Source organism: Heliangelus exortis, chromosome 2 (assembly GCF_036169615.1).
Source record: "Heliangelus exortis chromosome 2, bHelExo1.hap1, whole genome shotgun sequence".
Taxonomy (NCBI): Eukaryota; Metazoa; Chordata; class Aves; order Apodiformes; family Trochilidae; genus Heliangelus; species Heliangelus exortis.
The window spans coordinates 85,273,108-85,292,692 of record NC_092423.1 but is presented as its reverse complement, the minus strand read 5'-3'; the positions used below and the strand labels follow the sequence as shown (position 1 = coordinate 85,292,692).

The 19,585-nt window shown below is 40.0% G+C and overlaps 1 protein-coding gene across 5 annotated transcripts in view; it reads left to right on the top strand.

Moving 5' to 3' along the window:
* The first annotated feature begins 2,894 nt into the window (after positions 1-2,894).
* Positions 2,895-19,585, top strand: part of TMEM245 (transmembrane protein 245) — an 83,938-nt gene continuing 67,247 nt past the window's right edge. For 2 of the 5 annotated variants that reach the window (XM_071736816.1, XM_071736812.1), the window contains exons 1-4: positions 2,895-3,809; positions 15,037-15,154; positions 15,541-15,642; positions 16,508-16,615. In XM_071736816.1, the coding sequence (XP_071592917.1) occupies positions 3,192-3,809; positions 15,037-15,154; positions 15,541-15,642; positions 16,508-16,615 (946 nt within the window). In that variant the 5' untranslated portion in view covers positions 2,895-3,191. The remainder of the gene's footprint in view (positions 3,810-15,036; positions 15,155-15,540; positions 15,643-16,507; positions 16,616-19,585) is intronic. The other 3 variants (XM_071736813.1, XM_071736814.1, XM_071736815.1) reach the window with 3 other exon arrangements.

Below are 19,585 nucleotides of genomic sequence, written 5' to 3'. Positions count from 1 at the left end.
TTTCATTCATCTGAAAAGTATATTACTTTTTTATTAAGCTGAGGTGAATTAATGAAGGGAGATTAACCTCAGCTGAATGTTGAGTAACACGGGTTAAAATAAATCCCAAACGTGCCTCGAGCAGGCAGACCGATTTTCTAACCACGTAGGTCAGTGCTGACACCTTGTGGCTTTGTTAGTGAGTTATTTCATAGTTTTGAGTGGTTATTGTGGTTAAAAAACATCATTAACTTGCTGTTGCAGCATTGTCTGTCTCTTCTGCTTCATGTCCACCTCTGTAGTAAGCATTTTGGTATCAAGGACAGTTTATAGCTTTGGGCTGTGCTGACTGTACATCGAGTGACCAAGAACTGTGGGTAACTGGGATCTTTTGGAGGGGACTCAAGCTTCAGTGCACAAAATCATGGGTGTTAGTGCAGCAGCAAAAGTTACAAGTTCTCTCCTAGAAGTTAGAAGCTCATATTTTCCTCTACAAGAGAGCACCGAAGACTATCAATATTTACCATACAGATGTATACTTTCAGACACCATGCATGTTTTCTACATCAACACAAAAGCATTCCTCTGCTTGAGAAATTCTTCACCCTGGGAGAATTACTAATAGCAAAAATACACCTAAAGGGACTGTTGGAGAATTGCTGTTAGTATAGGACCCTGAGGTGCTCTACTTATCAATGTCTATTAAAAATGCCTAAACCACAATGCATCAGTGCAAGTTACACTTAAGTTGGCATCTAATCTAAAAACAAATATAATTTCAAATTGTAAACAATACCAGCTGTTAAGACTGCAGTCACTGCTTGAAATCTGTTGTGGAATAAAGTTTACAGAGCCTGAGGGGTGTGTCTTGTGAAGATCATGCATTCTCCCTCAACTATCACCTCAGAGACAGTTTTCTGATGTTTATGGTAATGTCCCTCTTAATAAGTGTTCATGCTGTGGTTACAGATGAGTTAGAAATCTTTATTGCATTGTGGGTTTGCTGTTGTTTTTTTGTTGGTGTTTTGTTGTTTTGGGGCTTTTTTTGTTAAGGTTTTTTAGATTTTATTTCTGATATGTTTAGTTTTTAATAACAAAGAGTGAAACACAGAATTGCAAAGGAAAGGTTTTCTACAGTATGGATCAAATCCTCAGCTTACATAAATCATTATTTATAGCTTTACTCAAATCAAAGAGGTGACGTTCATTTCTATTCCTGAAGAACATGACTGCCTGAGTCTGTTAAGAAAAAGCAAAGAAAAAAGGATTTCCCCATGAAGACTGGATTTGCTGGCATCTCTGTTTAACCGAAAAATTTGTACTCTCAACTCCCATCCCATCTTGGTGTAAAACTTAATTTACATTTGCTAATTGAACTTTAATGCAATAAATGCATTATAATGAGCCATTAGAGTATTTTTATTTTTTTTTTATGTTTCTTCTACTCTGCAGGAACTGAAAAGGTTCAGGTAGTGATGCATGCTTGTTACCTATTTCAACACCCTGTCAGGAAGCAGATCTATTGGATCAAAGAGCAGGGAGTGACCATAGCATTTTAAGATGCAGTAAATGTTTCCCCATGTGGACAAATGCTTGTAATGCCTTGGCACCATCGGGATCAAACAAGGTACCTGTAGGTATTTACATGCCTTAAAGTACTTTGAACCTACACATGATACGTTCAGCAAATGAAAACCAAAGTGCTTCAGGAACCACGAGACACTTTTAACAGCATGAATGTGTGTAACTGGCAGGAAAAGCTTTGCAACACAAGGAAGCTGGGACTAGATTGCAAAAGCTCTTGGAAACTAGCAGCACACAGTCCCACCTACAGCTGTAGGATGTGACAAGATTACAGGGAATGTGTGGAAAAAACTCTACCTTTCCTCCCTGGGATGATGATAGGGATAGGCCTCAACTATATTCTGTTTTTCTTTGTATTACTCTGCCTTTAAAAGCTGGGCTATGGCAGTTGTATTCCCTTTTTACAAATAAAAAACAATTGGGCTCTGGAGAACTGCAGCTTTTAGACATCTGCATTGTGCAAGAAACGTTCCACCAGAGTCCTGGTGTACACAAGTCTACCATGAAGTTATGTAATTTTAAATGTTCATGTAAATTCTAAAAAGGGGGCAAGGGGGAATCAAAATCCCCCATCTCTGCGGCATCTAATATTTATTCAGACACGTTCAGACATATGCAAGCCTTGTAGTATGAAGAAAGAGGAAGGCATCTCTGCAGGATTTATGGTAGTATTACCAATAGTTTTAGTACCTTTTACGCTGTGAAAGGAAAACTTTAAGTAGCGCAGAGCCAGCACTACTATGCTAGTTTCAATGTTGTGGTTTCTAGCCCCCAGAAAACTTGCTCAGACCAAACACATTTATAATAAAGGCACTTGGACTACTTGTAAAATATTAACTTTCACCATCACACATGGACACAGAGGTCTGGTTTATGTCAGATGCAGGAAGTTAGCTCCTTTGTAGAATATTTGCAAAAAGACCCCGACATTTGATTCAAATAATATCATAAATATCAGGTCTAAAAAAGAACAGAGAAACTACTTTTTTTCAGTGGGCCTAATTCCCAGTAAAAGTGCAGATGCCTCCTTGTTAATTAATTTGATGCCAGAGCAGGTTCAGACAAGCCAGAATTCTCCAGCTAGCCTAACCCGTCCTGCTCTCCACCTTGCAATGACACTGCAAATTTCCAAATATTGTCAGCTTCCAGAAACTAAAGCAGCAGTAGGGATGGGAGAGCATTTAAACAGAGCTGTTTGAACAGAAGGCTATCGCTCCTGGGACGAGGACACGAAGCAAGCTGCTGGGCTCTTTGAAGCTTCAGCCTCTTGGCAATTTTCTTCAGCAAAAGTAACCCAGGCGCTGGAACGCCTCAGCCTGCACGCCGGCGGTACCCCCAGCGAGAAGAGGGGAATTAAGGCTCTTCAGGACACTCCGTCAGGCCCTGCCGCGGGGCGGGGCGCAGCCGCCGGTTCTCTCCGAGCAGAACTACATTTCCCAGCACCCTTCCCCGCCCGGCTGGGCGCACGCCCGTGCCCGGAGCCGCACGGCGGCACTACAGCCCCCGACAGCCCCGGCCGCCTCTCCGCGCCCTCGCCCGTGGCGGCGGCAGCGGCGGCGGTTTCCCCCCTGGCAGCGGCGGCCGGAGCCGCGTCCGTGCCCGGCGCTGGGTGGGAGGGGGCGGGCGCCATGGCAGACAGCGGAGAGCCCCCGGCCGCAGCCCCTCCGGGCTCTCCGACGCAGAAGCGGCAGCCGGGAGACTCCCCCAACTCGGGTGCCGCCAGGGCGGAGGGCGCGGCGGCGGCCATGCCGCGGCTGCCGCTGGGCGGCCCGGGCGGAGCGGCGGGGATGTCTTTGCCGCGGCTGGAGAAGCCGATCAAGCAGGCCTTCTACAACACCGGGGCGCTGCTATTCGCGGGGCTGTGCTGCGGCGCCGCCGTCCTGGTCTACTTCATCCTGGAGGCCTTCCTGCGGCCGCTGCTCTGGGCTGTGCTCTGCGGCACCTTCCTGCACCCCTTCAAGAGCTCCCTGACGGCGCTGGGCCGCCGTTGGCTCGGGCGCCTCCAGCGCTCCCGCACGCCCGTCCTGCTGGCCGCTCTCCTCCTCCCTATCTGCTTCGCCAACTACGGGGTGGAGGCGCTGGGCGAGCAGGTGCTGCGGCGGCGGCGGCTCCTGCTGCTCCTGGGCGCCGGGGGGCCTCTGCTCTACGGGCTCTACTGCTTGGGCAGCTCCCTGGGCGTGCAGGTGCTGCTGGCCCAAGCCGCCCGCCTCATCTGCCAAGGGCTGGACTACTTCAGCAGCCAGTGGGTGAGTGCCCGCCTCGGGCGGGAAGGGGCTCCGGAGGTGGCCGAGTCGCCGGGGTGGGGGGTGGTGGGCGCCACTTTCCTCCTTCCTGCCCGGGAGGTGCGCGGCTCCCCGGGGAGTGGAGAAGAGGAGAAGAGAGGAGAGGAGAGGGGTGGTCTGTGGCCCTCGCTTCCCTCTTCCCGCTTCCCGCTTCCAAGCCTGACGGCGGCCGTGGAACTGCCCTGGGGGGCGGCTGCAGCGCCGGCCGCCATCTCACTTGTTGCTCCGGCGAGGAGGTGAGGGTGGGGGGGCGAGGCGGTATTTTATAGTCGCGCAGATTTAAAATCGTAAGGCACCGGTTTGAAGTTGCCATAGCCTTTTTTTTTTTTTTTTTTTTTTTTTTTTTTTTTTTTTTTAATTTTATTTTCCCAACTGTAAAGGAGGCAGAAACTCTCCTCACGACATGTGGGTGTGACTTTGGTCGCGGCGTTGCGTTGTGTTGCGGGGCACACGGCTCTGCTCCGGGGATGCCGGGGCTAAGCCGGCAGCTGTCACGGCAACGCGGCGGTGTGGGGCAAGGCTAGACTTCACTGTAAAAACTGTGTAAAACAGCTTTAGAAAAAGCTCCCGAGTTATAATCCACGGCGTGGAGAGCTGCTCTGTGTGAGTGAGTGAGTGCAGCTGGAGCAGATAGGTTTTCTCGGTCAATATTTCATGTCCGTAGCTTAGCCATGCAGCAGGTTTGAGATGCTGTTGAAGTCAAAGGTAATTCTAGTGAGGTCTTGGGCAAACATCGCCTCTTGTTGAGCTGTGAGACGCGTTTTAAGTGTGGAGGAAAAGCAGATCAGCTCCACACGTGAGCTGGGGGGAGGCGGGGGAGGAAAGACATCATGAAGCTTGTTCCTCATAGTGCTGATTTTTATTCTGAAGGTATCAAACTGCAAACGTTCAGGAGTATAGCTGTCTGCTTAACTTCCAAATTTTTCTTATGGTAATAATGACTGTGGGAGATTGCTTTTTCCTGTGTTGTTCAGTATGTAGATGAAAACCTCTGGCAGTACTAGATTTTAGTTCTAAATAAAAGTGCAAAAAAAAGCAGCATAACTGAAGTAAATGGATATGCTGAAAGCACAGAAGATCAGAAGTTTGTACTTTTGACAAGGGGAAATGGTGTCAAGTTGCATCAGGGGAGATTTAGGTTGGTTATCAGGAGAAACTTCCTTACAGAAACGGTTGTTAAGCACTGGAACAGACTCCTCAGGGAGGTGGTTGAGTCTCTATCCTTGTTTAAAAGTCACCTGGATGTGGTGCTTGGGGACATGGCTTAGTGGTGGGTCATCAGAAATAGGGTAATAGGGTTAGGATGAGGTTGGACTCCGTGATCTTGAAGGTCTTTTCCAGCTTGAGCAATTCTATGATGAAGACCGATGTAAATGTAAAATGACATACAAAGTTGGTTTAATGGAGATACACATGGAGACAAAAGTCAAGAACTACCTAAGACTGGTCTCTTCGTCAAGAGAGAAAAGCTGTCAGGAAGATAAATTACTCTAGAAAGATTGTCTAGGCTTCTGATTTTGAATTATACATGTTCTTTGAATACTAATTTTATTTCTTTGGTGGAGCCAGTGTAGTCTGATATCTCGCAGAATTTTGGAGCTGTATACCGGAAACGAAAAAAGTAATAGGTCTCCTGAATGTACTGTGGAAGGGTATTTTTAGCTATTTCTGATGTGAATAGGATGGACTGGAAATTGTCTTATGTATCTTGAAGGTAAACAATGAAAGAGAAGATTTTCTTGGCTTCATATTCTGAAGTGTTACCACATGCTGGACAATATCAGGGGAGATGAGTTTCTGGTCTGTTTTGTCCTCAGAAAAGTAATTAATACTGATTAAGCAGAGACAGACACACTATTTTCATAAAGAGGCAAGATACAGCCATCTTTACTTTCAGCTGAGTGATGGTAGAATCTAAACATGGCTTTATTACTAGTGGGGAGTTTAGAGTAGTTGCCACACCATTTACTTGATAAGCTCAAGACTTTCCATTGCATTGGCCTCCCCACTTTATTTTGAACAGATCAGTGATAATGCTACACTAATGGACATCACTTAGTTGTGTCCTTTCTTCAAACAGGGTTAATTGAGCTAGACGTACATTGGGTAAGTAAAAGGGTACTAAGGGAAACGACACTAATTGAGCCTCCTAACTAGGGTTGTAATGCACTGCTCAGTGCTATTACTGTAGCAATGTCTTCTTTTTCTTCTATATCCAATACAACACTGACTTTCATTGGTGTGCTGTAACATTTTAACTGGGCAAAGATAGTGAGCTCCCAGAACACTTCTGATTTGAGTTTCCTGGGAGGATTTTGGATTTGTGTCCAAATAAGTGACCATGGACTTCATTATACAAAGTAGATACAGTGGCTTTCTTAGCAAGCTGTCTGTGTCTCTTTCTCAGGCCCTATATGAGAGAAGAGCTGTGGGACTCTTGACCTGGCATTATGTATACACTTTACACAGTATTTTCCTATTCCATTTTTTGTTTTAACTTGGCTGTTACTTGATTTGTATTATCTCGGAGCTCTTATGGTATAGCTTAATTTTATCCATGCTGCTGAGGAGCCTTGAGCTGGATCAGTTAATAGTATCTGCTTTAACTTCAGTTAATCTTTTTTAAGCCCTTTAATTGCTGTGTTATAGTATAGTGCAGGACTCAGTTTCCATGTGTACTGGCTGCTTGTTAGCTGCTCAGGACTTCTGGATATTATGAATCAGCTTCTTCCATTCTTCCCTGGGATCTGAATCTTCCACAGTTCCTTCTGTATGTTATCTTGCATGATGATTACAACTGTTCTTGCTTGTGGATACTCTGTACGATAAGCAAAAAGAACGGTAATTTAATTTTTTGCACTGTTTCTTTTAGCAGCCCACTAACCTAAGCTAGATGTCTGTGTTTTGAAATATTTTGATATGGAATAATTTAATTAGCATAAAATAAGTAAATTTTACCCTTAGAAACCAAAGAACACTTTCTTGCCAAGAATATGGCATATAAATAATTCATTAAAAGCATAGAAGAGATGAGCAAACGTGGCATGTTTTAAGTGTGAGACCAGTATCTGACTAGAATAGTGCATTTGTTTGTTCTAATTTGCATCTCATGAACTATGAGCGTCTGTGCTCCACCAGCAATTCTGCCTTGAGCCATATATTCTTATTTGAAGCTTTTCCCCATCTGGATGGTGCTTCTGCTCACGGAGAGGAAGAATATGCATAGTTGCCTCCTCCCTTTCTGAGAGAATTCTCCTTTTCTAGAGAAGTTAGAGAATGCCTGTCAGCTTGTGATTTGGGCTATAGCATTTGAAGAATAAGTCCAAGATCTTAGGCTTCTTGTTCCATCATCTCCTTTCCTTTCCCTTCGTGCTTTACAGTTCCTGCATCATCTTTGAAGAAGCTTGCTCAAGAAGTGTAGTGAGCTGCTGGGCCTTGCAGCTGGGAACTGGTTATAAAGCCCAGATGAGTTCCTTGCTCTGGCTCCAGCCTTCTTTATGGGTTGTTTACAAGAGTTTTGTCTAGAGAACATGCACTCTACATGAACATCAGTTACACCACATAATAGGGAAGGGGGATATTTTTATCTATCTTTATTTCTTGGAAAGGGGGTTTGTCCCACAGTGGACTAAATGTACCTTGACATGTTTATATGCTATGGCAATTCCAGCATGGTTACCCTTGCAGTTAGTGTAACTTCTGAGGACTAATCATGGTCTGCTTCCTTGTCCTAGTTTTGTAGGAAGTATGTTTGTAGCCATCACTGTATCTAAGATACGGAAATTCCTCTCCTTTGTAGTGAGAGTTCAAACTACTTTTGCCTGAAATTTTACACACTGGTAGTAGTATACAGGAAATGCCTCAGCTATTGGTTGTTTTTTGTTAGTTGGGTTTTTTTGTTTGTTTGCTTGTTTTTTCTTCAGGGTTCACATGCTCATATTAATTTAGAAAATGGTTAGTTTGTAATCCTGGCAGAAATTAATTATACAGCTGCTCTATATGGACTTCGAAGTTCATAATAATAAATTAAATCTGATATAATCATAATTGGCAGAATTCTCTGGAGTGAGCTTGGTTACAGGGCTGTCAGTCTTTCTCCCATGCCTACTCTTCTTCCTTGGTTTGTCAGAGTTAGTGGTGAGGATCAGAACTGTGTGTGGTCAGAATTTGAGTGTGGGTCTGTGTATTTTTGTATCTCTGACTGCACTAGGTAAAAGTACTTTGGTTCTCGTTGTTTGCTTGCAGTTGGAGGGCCTGATCAGTGGACAAATCTAGAAACACTGTTTCCTGCAGCAGCTACACTGGAATATTGTCAAAGTAGGAGTTGTCTGTTTTGGCAGGTCGACTGGACCAGGGAAACCACCAGGGAAACCTCCATTTGGGTTGGCACTGGGTATCAGCAGCCCCCAGAGTAACCCTTGCAGACTGAAATTCTCAGACATGCTTTGGCAAATATTTTTTGTCAGAGGCTCCAAAATGCTTGACTTCCTCAGTGCTATTGAATATAAACTGTGGAGGCGAAAAAGCATCTACATTTTGTCAAGTTCACCTGATGGGGCAAGTTCTTTTCAAGCCAAAGAAAAGATTAAGTTTGACTATAATATGGGAATAACTCTAAGTGAAAAAAACACCATTCTGATTTTTGAGGTGCTTATAATTTCTGGGGTTTTTTTTAATTTTTTTTTTTTTTTTATTTCAGGTCGGGTTGTTGTTGGTTTTGTTTTGTTTTGTTTTATTTGTTGGTTTGTTCTGTTTTTCTTCCCATTCTTTTTAGAGCAGGCTTGTGGTTTTCTAAAACTTTCCCAGAATAAAGAAAAAAACAACCCCAAAAAACCAAAACAAAACCCAACAACAACAAAACCAAACCAACCAACTGAACAAAAAAAAACCCAAAACCCACACCTGGAAAAGTCCTAAAGTATACTTTCTGCTGTTTATAATAATCCTTTCATTATCTGGTATCATGGCTTTTAAATAATACAGCCAAGTACTGACTGTAAACACATCTAACCATAACCAGAGTTTTTAATTTCTTTTCACAACTTGGTGGAGATCAACCATGTAGAGACCAACCAAGTGTAGCTTATTTAAATACATGATGGGGAGGAAAGGAGTAGACTGAAATGCTGAGTGTTTTCCACTTTTGTTTTTCCCTTCCACACCCACCCTTAGCTTTAGAAGAAGCTGCTGTGAGGTACCTTTCTTGAAATGGCTAAGGAGCTTGTTTAGATTTCTATGCATTAAGAACAGCTCTAGGCACTAAGCTGATGCTAGCCTTAAGCCTAGTGTTATATGCTACATTACTTAGTTTTGATGTTTATATGCATGATCTGAACGCAATACTATTTTTTTTTTAACTGCCTCTGAAGGGAATGGTTATTACGGAACTGTCCAGCTAAATTTTAACAGTGTTTTGTATAATCGAGGAGGTGAAGAAGTTCCTATGCTGAGGAGCCGTCTCTTGTGGAAGTGTCCACACGAAGCATGTCAGAGGAGGGGTGCTGTGTCTTCAGGGAGAGCATAGGAAGTGCCCTTTACAAGTGAATCTTGAAAAGTTTGATTTCTGAACAGCATTTTCATCGACAGGAGTTTCTCATAACTAACATTTGTATTAAGACATGAAAAGTGAGCTAAATGAAAAGCATTTTTAACATTCAGAGCTGCAGTCTTCTGGATATCTTGGATTTAATGCATTTCCTTAAGTTCACGGTGTAGGAAATTAACCCTTGAGTGGCAGTGTTGATGTTGATGGGTGCTTCCCTCCTAGCCCAGGATTCCAGTTTTGTGTTATTATACCTTCCAAAGGCCGTAGTCTTGCTAAACACCAGGCTTGTGTTTCATGTGGTTTAGCAGTCTGTGTGTGTTAATGCCAAACATATCCACATGAATATATGTCACAGTTGGGAGTTCTAGAAGAAACAGAACTGGTATTGCTGTTCCAGTCCTTTGGATTTAGGACTAGGAGTAACCCAGTCTGTCAGGTTTAAAGTTATTCGTGTTCAATTAGGAAAACAACCCAGGATGTTGTTTACCTTCTTAGGTAAGTGGTGGCTTCCTTAGTGAAGGGAAAAGGTGGTTGAGTTTGCTCTGAGGTGTAAAACAGAATTATGAGTGATTAGTTGGTTTTGTTTTGGTGGGATATTTTTGTTTGTTTTATATCTGTTTGACAGCTACATGAAGGGCTGTTACAATTCATTCATTCTGCCAAACTCTGCACATTACAGGATATTTCTTCTTGTGTACTATGGACTATACAGTCACATGGAATTTATTTGGTTTCTGAAAACTGGATTAAAAATTGCATTTACATAATTTCTCACCTGTTTCCTTATAACTTTTTTTTTTGTTTGTTTTGGAAACCTGTTTCAAATGAACAAAGAAAACATTCTTTGTGCATAAGGGCAAGCACAGTTTGGCTTTTAGTAGTGAATATAATGCCTTGTGTTGCTTCATTTTTCACATCCAACACTGTCCCACTCAGCTTTTGCGGTAGGTTCATCTTATGTCTCCAGGCTTCATTGCTACTGAGAGGAAGGTAGAAATAATGAACTGCTGTCCTATGGTCACCTCTTCAAACAGCTTTGCTCTATGCAACACTGTTTCAAAAGTTTGCAAAAGTGTCAAGTGAATGTTGGGTAGTGTTTTTAAGGATTTCCTATTTTAAGAAAAAGGAATGAAAATCTCTATTTACAGATGAAAATTTTATTGTTAGATGTTAGAGGAGTGGTTAGATAGTGAGGTTGGGCTGGTTTTGTTTGTTTGTTTGTTTGTTTGGGGTTTTTTTGTCCTAAGCTTGAAACAAACTAGAAAACAGGAAACTCTTGGATTTGTCATTTCATCAAACAGCTTTAAGCTGAAATCTTACTTAAAACAAAACAAACCAGAAAGCTGTACCATGGAAGTCTGTAATAGACCTGCCCAAGAGAGTCACAGCACATCCAAGTATATGCCTGATCTTTTATCTCTGAACTAAGAGGAATGACTCTCAGTTTCACAGAAAGCTCTACAGAGAAATGCATAATCTTTCAAGAGCTTTCTGTGTCAAGGGACAACATTGCTCTGTATTCAGAATACCTTCAGATGTCATGAAATAACTTCACACCAGCACTTGAGTTCAGTTACTTTGCTTTATCATTCAGTTAATGAAATAAAAATTATTGGACCCAAAAAAAAAAAAACAAACCCCAAAAAGACCACACTCAAACCAAACCTTAAAGAACTTTGCTGTATTATTTCCAAGTGGGAAAGAGAGCCTGGATAAAAGCCAAAACTTCAGAGTGACAAAGGGAGAGATTAGGTAGGTCCTGACTTCTTAAAAACTGGACTCTCTTGGAAGGCTGACCAAAGAAGTAACTTCAAAAGAAGTAACTGCTGGTTATTCTATTGAGTCTTCACTGTTGTGTTTGCCAGGGCATAGTTTACATGAGGCAGGTAGGAAATGCCTTCACTGCTGAAGGCTGAGCTGTTGGGGCAACATTCCAAAGAAGGTTGAGTTGTTCTGACAGCTTTGCTACCAGTGAGGAGCTGTTCTTGCTCATTCCACTTCTGACAAACACTTCAGTTGCCTTGTGGTTGCCTGTCTTACCAGTTGGAATCTGTCTAGCTGTAGCTGGATTGAATTATAAACTCTTGGGTTTTCTTCCAAGTGGTGATTTATTTTTTAAAATCACCTTAGGGAGCTTAAGGTGTCTGGCTGAATGTTGAAGCTGGTGTGCAGAAGAGGTGGAACTGCCTGACTGGGCAGTGGGAGAAAACGAGCTACTGTTTTCAGAAGCAGTGAGCTATTACATGAGCTCGTCTGTAAAACCTCTCCTTTAGAGATGAATTTGCTGATAGGAAAAAAAAAGGGAGTGAACTGTGTAAATAAAGAATTCTACTCTTCAATATAAATCAGTAGACATTTCTTCAAGAGTTGAGTAGTAAGAAAGAATTTGTTCTCTTCAAAAAATGGTGCCGTAGTCAAAAGAGTGCCTCAGATTTTCAAATTGTCTCAGCTTTAACTGAAACTGACTTTCAGTAACATTGTGATACATTCATGCTGATAAATCCTTGTCTACTCAACACTAGAATTTGGAAGAAAAGTCAAAACACAGAAGCAGATGCTTGAGCTTAATAGGAAAGCTGCTAGGGCGTAATTTTACCTCCAGTTGGCAATTTAAAGAGAATTGAAGCCCTTCAGACTTGCCTAGAGAACTCTGAATCTGGGCTTTTATATTCAAGACTGCAACCCAAAAGTGGTTGCTGAAAGACTGCAACCTTAGCAGGTATTTAATCTGTGAAGCATACTTTTACCTTTTATGTCTAAAGGCAAAACGGAGTTTTGTCTAATTTGCAAGGGGCACTACAAAATGCAAAGGGTGTGTGAAAAATGAGGTCTATGCCATCTATTCAGACAGTGAAGATGTGATGGAAGGCAGAAGAAAAAGCTTTACAGTATTAAACCATCCTAAATTTCTGATATATGGGAGTTGTGCATGTCTGTAAATATAATTGTGATTTAACAGGCATTAAAGACCTCAGTGTACATGGTGAAAGTTAGGTATTTGAAACTGACTCCAGCTTGATAAATTGGTTATGGCTGCTAATGCATTCTGCAGTATCTGAAGTGTATTAGTTACCTTGTTAGCTGTATGCTCTTATACACCACACTTAAAAATTTATAGGTATTTTGGTTTAGCCTGGAATTTGTTTTCAGTGCAATGATTACACTAGCATATTTTTAATGCAAGAAAGCAGCATCTTTTTTTCTTCATTTCCATGGTGTCAGTTGTTGAGATGAACATGTAGCAGTCAAGAGACTTTGTACGCTCATGCTCTTGGAGCCAAACCCTTTGGAGACCATTCAGAAAAAACTGAATGGGAAAGGTTATATAATGTGCATTTAAAGGGTTAAGAAGAGGAAGAAAAAAAAAAAGCAGGCTGTTGCCAAGTTAGTATGGGATGAAATCCTAGTCCATGTCAATTTAAAGTTAATTTGCTTTGTCAGTTGCTTTCAGCTATGAATTGTTGGAGGCAGGCTACCCAAGTTAGAGAAGTAGGCTACCCTAGTTCCCATGCAGTATGTTTTTGCAGAATAGGGAAGTGCTTGGCCATAATACTAACCAATAAAGATCTGATTGCTCCTTATTGTCACTGAAATTAAACCTCTTGCACCAGTCAATTGGCTACATAGTTTTGTTCTTTTTTTCCAGGGCTTCAGAATCGTTATTGTTTGATCTCTCAAACAAGATGACTTATTTAAAAATAAGCTATTTCTGTACAATAGCAATGACATACTTTTACTTGAGTCATGAGAATTGCTGAATATTTGTAACTTTCAAGAGAAAAAATATTGAATCCTAAACACTCCAAAGCTAGCTTTTAGTTCAGCTACATGCACGACTGAAAGCAGTGCAACGTGTTTTGCTTTGTTCGCTGTTAAATGTAGGCATGTGCTCTGTTAGCCTCCTACTTTGGGCATACTTATACTCAGAAAGTTTAATTTATCAAGCTCACTGAGTCTTCTATTTGTTATTTTTCATTAAATTTAAAAGCTAAAGAGAAAAATTGGTTTCCTGCAATATTGAGCATACTAAGATGCTGTGCGGCTGATGTTAGGGAATAGGATAGCATCTTCATGCTGAATTATCTCTTGGAATTATAGTTCTGCTGTGATATGCCTGGCGACTGAATTTGTTAGGAAGCTATAGTGTTAAAAGAGTGTTGATGTGCATTTCACATCTTTTTTTTTTATATATACAGTTGTTTATGACTAGTTTGAATGTTAGAGTTGTGTTATATTTAGAAGTTTGTCTTAAATTCACATTTGCATTATTCAGCTCTGTTGATGCAAAACTGGAAATAGGTAGCAGTAAAAAGCTGGACTGATCAAGCTCTGATGAGAAAGATGAATATGAAAAGAGTTTGTTCACATTTCTTAAGTGATTTTTAAATTACCTTCTGTGTATGATCATTCGTCTGAAGTTAACAGGGTTCTTCAGTGCTTGTCTGCTGAATTTGGTACAATCAAAATTTCCTCTACACTGATTAGATACATGGCAGTAGTAACACAAACCTGCTTTTCACAGGGTCTGTTGTTTCTTCAGCTTGAGTGGTACAGTGCAAAGAGATGAGAGTGCTTTTGGTATGTTCTGTGTGACTGCTTTTTCTGTGTCTACACCAGTGTATTCTTCTTACAGTGACATCTATCTGGTTGAGCAAATGCTGTTAATACAAGTTCTGTTTAAACTTCATTGGGACTTACGGATTTATTAATGTAAATTTGAAGGTGTCCTTAACTGGTTTTGGATGGGTAATATTTCTTGATCTTGGTCCAGAAATGTTAGGATTGCTTTGATATTTTTTTTTCTTTAGGAATGCATTAATGAGCTTTTATTTTTACACTCTTTTATATTTCTTACTTCCTATCTTCTGTTGAATAGCAGTTTTTCACCTCATTTTGCCTCTTCTGGGTTCTGCTTTCTTCTTTTCAGCATTTTTAAGCCCAAATTCTCAAGATGCTTAATTAGAATTCTGTATTGTGATTTATGCAGCAAAACCAAAACGACTGCGTCTGCCTCTTGATACATTGTCATGGTCATTTTTCTGTTGTTTTTTGTGGTTCTAGTTAAATACTTGATAAAATTACTTCTCGCAAGTCACTTAAAGGCACGATTCTTTTGTGGACCAGCACTGCTGAGGAAGAGCAGTTTTTATTGTGCTTCCTAATGACTATCTTTGTCTTAAAACCCCTTTTGTCTCTTTGGACTGAAACACAGGAGCCTGGCAAGCTGCTCTGTGCAGGAAGGAGTGGTGCTCTGCTGACTTTCTCTCCCTGTGGCTTCACTGGTGCCACTGGTGGCCCTGTTTCATTTAGGTTCCCACCTTCCAGTAGTAGTTCCAGAGAAATTGCTTGGTCTCCTCTTCAAAAGAATTTTCCCTCATGGTTTGTGTGTGTCCCCTCTCACATTGGAGCCATAGTGATGGCAGACCAAAGTCAGCCTCTCCTTATGCTTCACACAGATTTTACATTTCTCTTAAATGGAGCAAAACCTCTTGACAGATCTGAAATGTGGGCTTCTTAAAGAGCTAGAACCTGACTTCAGTTTTGTGTGTGACAGGAGTGCATGCATGTTTGTGTATATACATGCATCAAAATACACCTGTTGTACTCATGTATATATTCATACCTCTGTGTATCTTTTTCTTAAAGATATGGACATTGGTAGTTGGTTACCTGCTGATGGTTTCATTCAAGTGGAATATAAGCACTGAACGATACTTAAAAGCAATCTCTGTCCCTGTCTGGATTATGCTGCTGTTTCACTTAGGTGAGTAACAAGAAGTTATTATTCTAATGTGTCCTCTGGAATTCTGTTGTCTTGCAAAGCTACCTGCTTGCTCTTTTTAAGTTTCTGTAGTGGAGTCTTAGCAGAGATACAGGCTGCTTTATCTGCTCAGTAATTCTGGCTGTGTGTGGCCTACTGAGAGCTTAAAGTCACAGAAGTTAAGAATAGTCACTTGGTTTACTCACTGAGGAAACTGTTCACCTGTTTTTTCTGTTCTTCCTTCCCATTAAGGTAGAAAACTTTCCTTTACGGTTCTTCTTAGTTTCTGCCCAGATTGTTCGTTGTTGATATAGTGCCTTTGTTTGGCTAAATGTAGAGTTTATTAATAGTGCAATTTCTCGTGTAAAAAAATCCTTTGTATCTTTCAGCTTCTGTGGCAGGTTCTTGGAGAATTCCTGTGTTTCTGGTAATAGTTTTTCTGATGACCGTAGGCATGTTGCATGAACAGCAGAGTGGAAAGGACTCCTCTGGTAAGGAGAAAATCACTAATTTCACTAATTTATTTATTTGTTTGTTGATTTATTGCAAGAATTTAATCTAAGATTTTTTGTATGTTTGTTTCAAAGAGGTTTATGCAGGTGAATACTTTACAGAAAATCATCAGCATGGACTCATTTTTCTTTTCCATTGCAAAGAAGTGGCTCTCATTATCACATGTGAAGTTTCAAGCACAGAAGGAAGCCTGCAAAATTTAACAACAGGGGCTAATTTTGAAAGCAATGAGCAATATGGGTTTAGTAGCTCCTATGATATTGAGTATGAGAGAAACAGATATAAATCCATTGAGCAAATTTCTTATATCCAGTCATTCATTTTTAAAATACCGGTTTTTTGAAACTATGGTTTGTGTTTAGCCTTTGAGAAAAATAGGCTTTACCTGTTGGAGTCAACTCAGCATAGAAGTAAAAATCAGGTGTTCCTTTCTTGTACTAGCTTTATGATTATTTTGGGAAACTTTTTCCTGTCTCGCTGTTTTAGTTTTTTTGAAAGTTGTCATAATCCTGGTTAGTAAAATTGATTATCTGATCTAAAGATTTTTAGATTAATCAGACTGCCATTAACTGTGAATGACTGGGTTGGTAGCAGTTCATTAGCAAGCAAGGTGCTAAGCAAGTAACTGGTTTCTTGTTATGGCTCCAGGTGTATTGTAGTACTAAAATTAATAGCACTCATTCCTTTGTGCCTGTATTGACTGCATATAATACATATTAAAAATTAACAGTGTCTATCCATATAATTTCTGTTGCTTGACAACTTCAGTGGTTGCCGAGCAACAGATACAATATTTTAAGAATTAATCTTCTCTTTATTTACATACATGTATATATTTTACAGGAGCAGAGCTTCCTGGTCAGATGATTTCCATTGCTGCTTCAACAATTGCCATGGCAATTTCAATGACAGAAGATGAGTCCAATAGTGAACGTTCCTCACAACCCTCAGGTGACTGAATACTCTGTAAGAAAACATTTGAATTTGCTTTCAAGACATGAAGTTGGAAAGAGTTAAGAACAAATTTCAAAACAGTCCCTCTTGTCTTCATCCTTTCAAAAATAGCTCATTTATACTTACCTTGTCAAACATTCATATCTGTTACTTTTAAAAAAGTTGAGAAAACAATAATATAAAAGCTTTCAAATTATAGTTCACATGACTGTATATTTAGAAGGCCTGACTAGAAGAATTGTTTGGCTTTTTTTCAGAGTGAGGGTATTTTTTTTTTCCTGTTTTTTTATTTTTATTTTTTACTTTCCCTAGCCTTCTTTTGATCTGTTAGCATCTGCAAGATATAACTAGATTTCTGGACCAGGTACATACAGACTAGAATAATTTTTGTGTACATCACAGTGAGAAAAAACCACATTGTTCTCTGCTTAACTATGGCATGCTCAGAGTCTTTCTTGTAGTGAGTTTACCTGACATTGTAGCTTGAGTCACGATACCTTCACTTACAATAACACATCTGGAAATTTGTAACAAGTTACTTGAAAATTGCAAAGAATGTGTTGAGATGTCCATCACTGGTTTTGGACCTTACCATCATTTTTCTGCATAGGCCTTGGATCAAATGAAATACTAGAAAAAGAAGCAATTGCTCAGATCTCTGGAAATTGAAAGGTTTCATCCCTTTCCCATAAGTAGATGAAGCAGGTCATTTGGCCTGACAGAATATAATTTCCAAAACTTCAGACTGAAATTGACTGTGTCTGAAGTTGCTTTTTGCATCCTCTTGGTCATCTTTGTGTATGTCTTCTATGTGAATGATGAGAAAATACTGTTTTTGTAGAGCAAGAGTTTTTACCTGTAGGATTAAGACACTGTAACTCTTTTGGTTTACTTTTGAAGTCATTTTTTAATGTCTTGTTATCTTTCTTTGGAAAAATTAATGTAATGTGCATATTTTATGTAGTGTAAGGTTTTGAAAGTTTTCACATCTTCAGGCAGGTGGATAGCAGATTTCAGGGTGAGATCTTCTTTCTATTCTAGTTATGTCAGTAGTTGTCAAGGTTGATTGTCAGTAGCAATAACAATGCTTATATTGTATTGAACCAGTTGTAGAACAATCAATGCTTCATGTTTTTACTGCTCTCTTTATTATTAAAATGGTTAAAAAACAGAAGGGGAAACAAGCTGTATTGATTTTATATGTTTTTCTGAACACTCATATTTTTCCTTATTTTGTTGTTGAGTGTTGTTATTGAGGGGTGAGGAGTTTAAGGATACCACTGTAGGTGGTCTCACTTGTCCTTCCTTGTGTCCCAACAATTTTCAGAGTGTAGAGCATATTAGAAGCCTGCAACTTAAGAACCAGATCCCACTGCAGTGTATTGTTCCTTCCTTGTAGGCAAGATTCTGTTGTCTTGTTGGCTCAACACATGGAAGATACTGAAATCTTCAAATGCCACTTACTCTTCCTTCCCTGCCAGCACCCTTTCTTTGGTTTCTCAAAAAAAAAAAAAACCAAAACACCAACCTTACTTTTCTCTTGAAATTACAGAAAGATGTAAGGTAACTCATTAAGGGTTACCTTCATCCTATTTTTCTGTAAGACTGTTTCATTAAGAAGAGGAAAATCACTGTTTCATCTAAGTCTGAGGCTTTTACTCTGATACCCTGTTCCGTAGAGATCCAGATACTTGCCTTCCTGTTTATGCTGCTATTCCCTTTATTTAAGGAGGGGAAGAATAATAATTCAAGAAATAGGCTTAGCAGAGAACATACCATGTAAAGAAAAACAATGTCTTAAGACAGCCTGCAAAAGGGACTTCTAAGATTGTTTTTATTATATTCAAATAAGTACCATACATTCTGATATTGCTAGGATTCTTTGTTGGGTACTATGTTAACCATTTGGGAAAGACTATCATATTATCTTTTCTTAGAAGATAGGTGTTTTTCAGGTTTCATCTATAAAAATATCCTGAAGCACACTTGATGTGGTTTTACAGAGCCTGAAGTTACTGTAAAACAATATTCTGATACTTCTTTTTTTCCTGTTTGTGTCGGCAAGGAACTCATGCCTTGATTTGCAGTGCATATCTTGCCAACAAAATGTCTTTTTTACATTTGCAAAGTTTTGTGGGTGTTTAGTGTGGCTCAGCTTTATGAACAGGCTTACAATACAGTCATATGAATGGCAGTTCTGATGCCAAGGAGTTTGTCATGAAAAGAATACAGGGTCATTGGCAGTGCCAATTTAGTTTGGCTTGAAGTGCCATGGAACTGCATTCTGAAAAAAGCCTCCTTGTCTTGGGAAGCCCTGGGGGCTTTTAATATTTCTTTTCTTTGTAATTTCTTTTTAATTTATTCCCCCCCCGTCAGCTTTTTCCCATCTGTGTTTTGCATTCCGTGTACAGTCTGCTTAAGTTAATAGGGAAACTGTAAGAGAATATGGTAGCATAACTGGTACTAGTCTTAGTATTACTGTTGCTGTTATTTTAATTAAGGTTTTCTTCATTGCAAGAATATGTTGATCAAGTTTTTCAAAGCAGGAATATTCGTTTTTTGTTTTGTTTTCTTAAAATGACTCTACTAAGGGCTTTTGGGGCAAAAAGCATCAGATAACTTTAATCTTGAGGCACAGAATTCAGCATATTAAATTCCTTTGTTTTTTTCTGTTTTGGCTTTTAGTACTCCATTTCCTTTGGTAAGTATATGAGTTTCTGCTTGTTGTCATGTGAGTTCTTATATTTATTAATTTTGGAGCAAAAAAAGTAAAAGGAAAAGTGTTCACTAAGTTGAATTGATAGGGGAGAATTCTTAGTTAGCAGTGCACTATTTTCAATTTAAATGTGTTCCTTTAATGCATTGTAAGCTAGTTATTTTTATTATCTGCCAAAATCAGGGTGAGAAGTATAGGGTAATGATAGGCCCTCTATTTCTTAAGACAAAAACACTGTCTTTTTAGGAAAA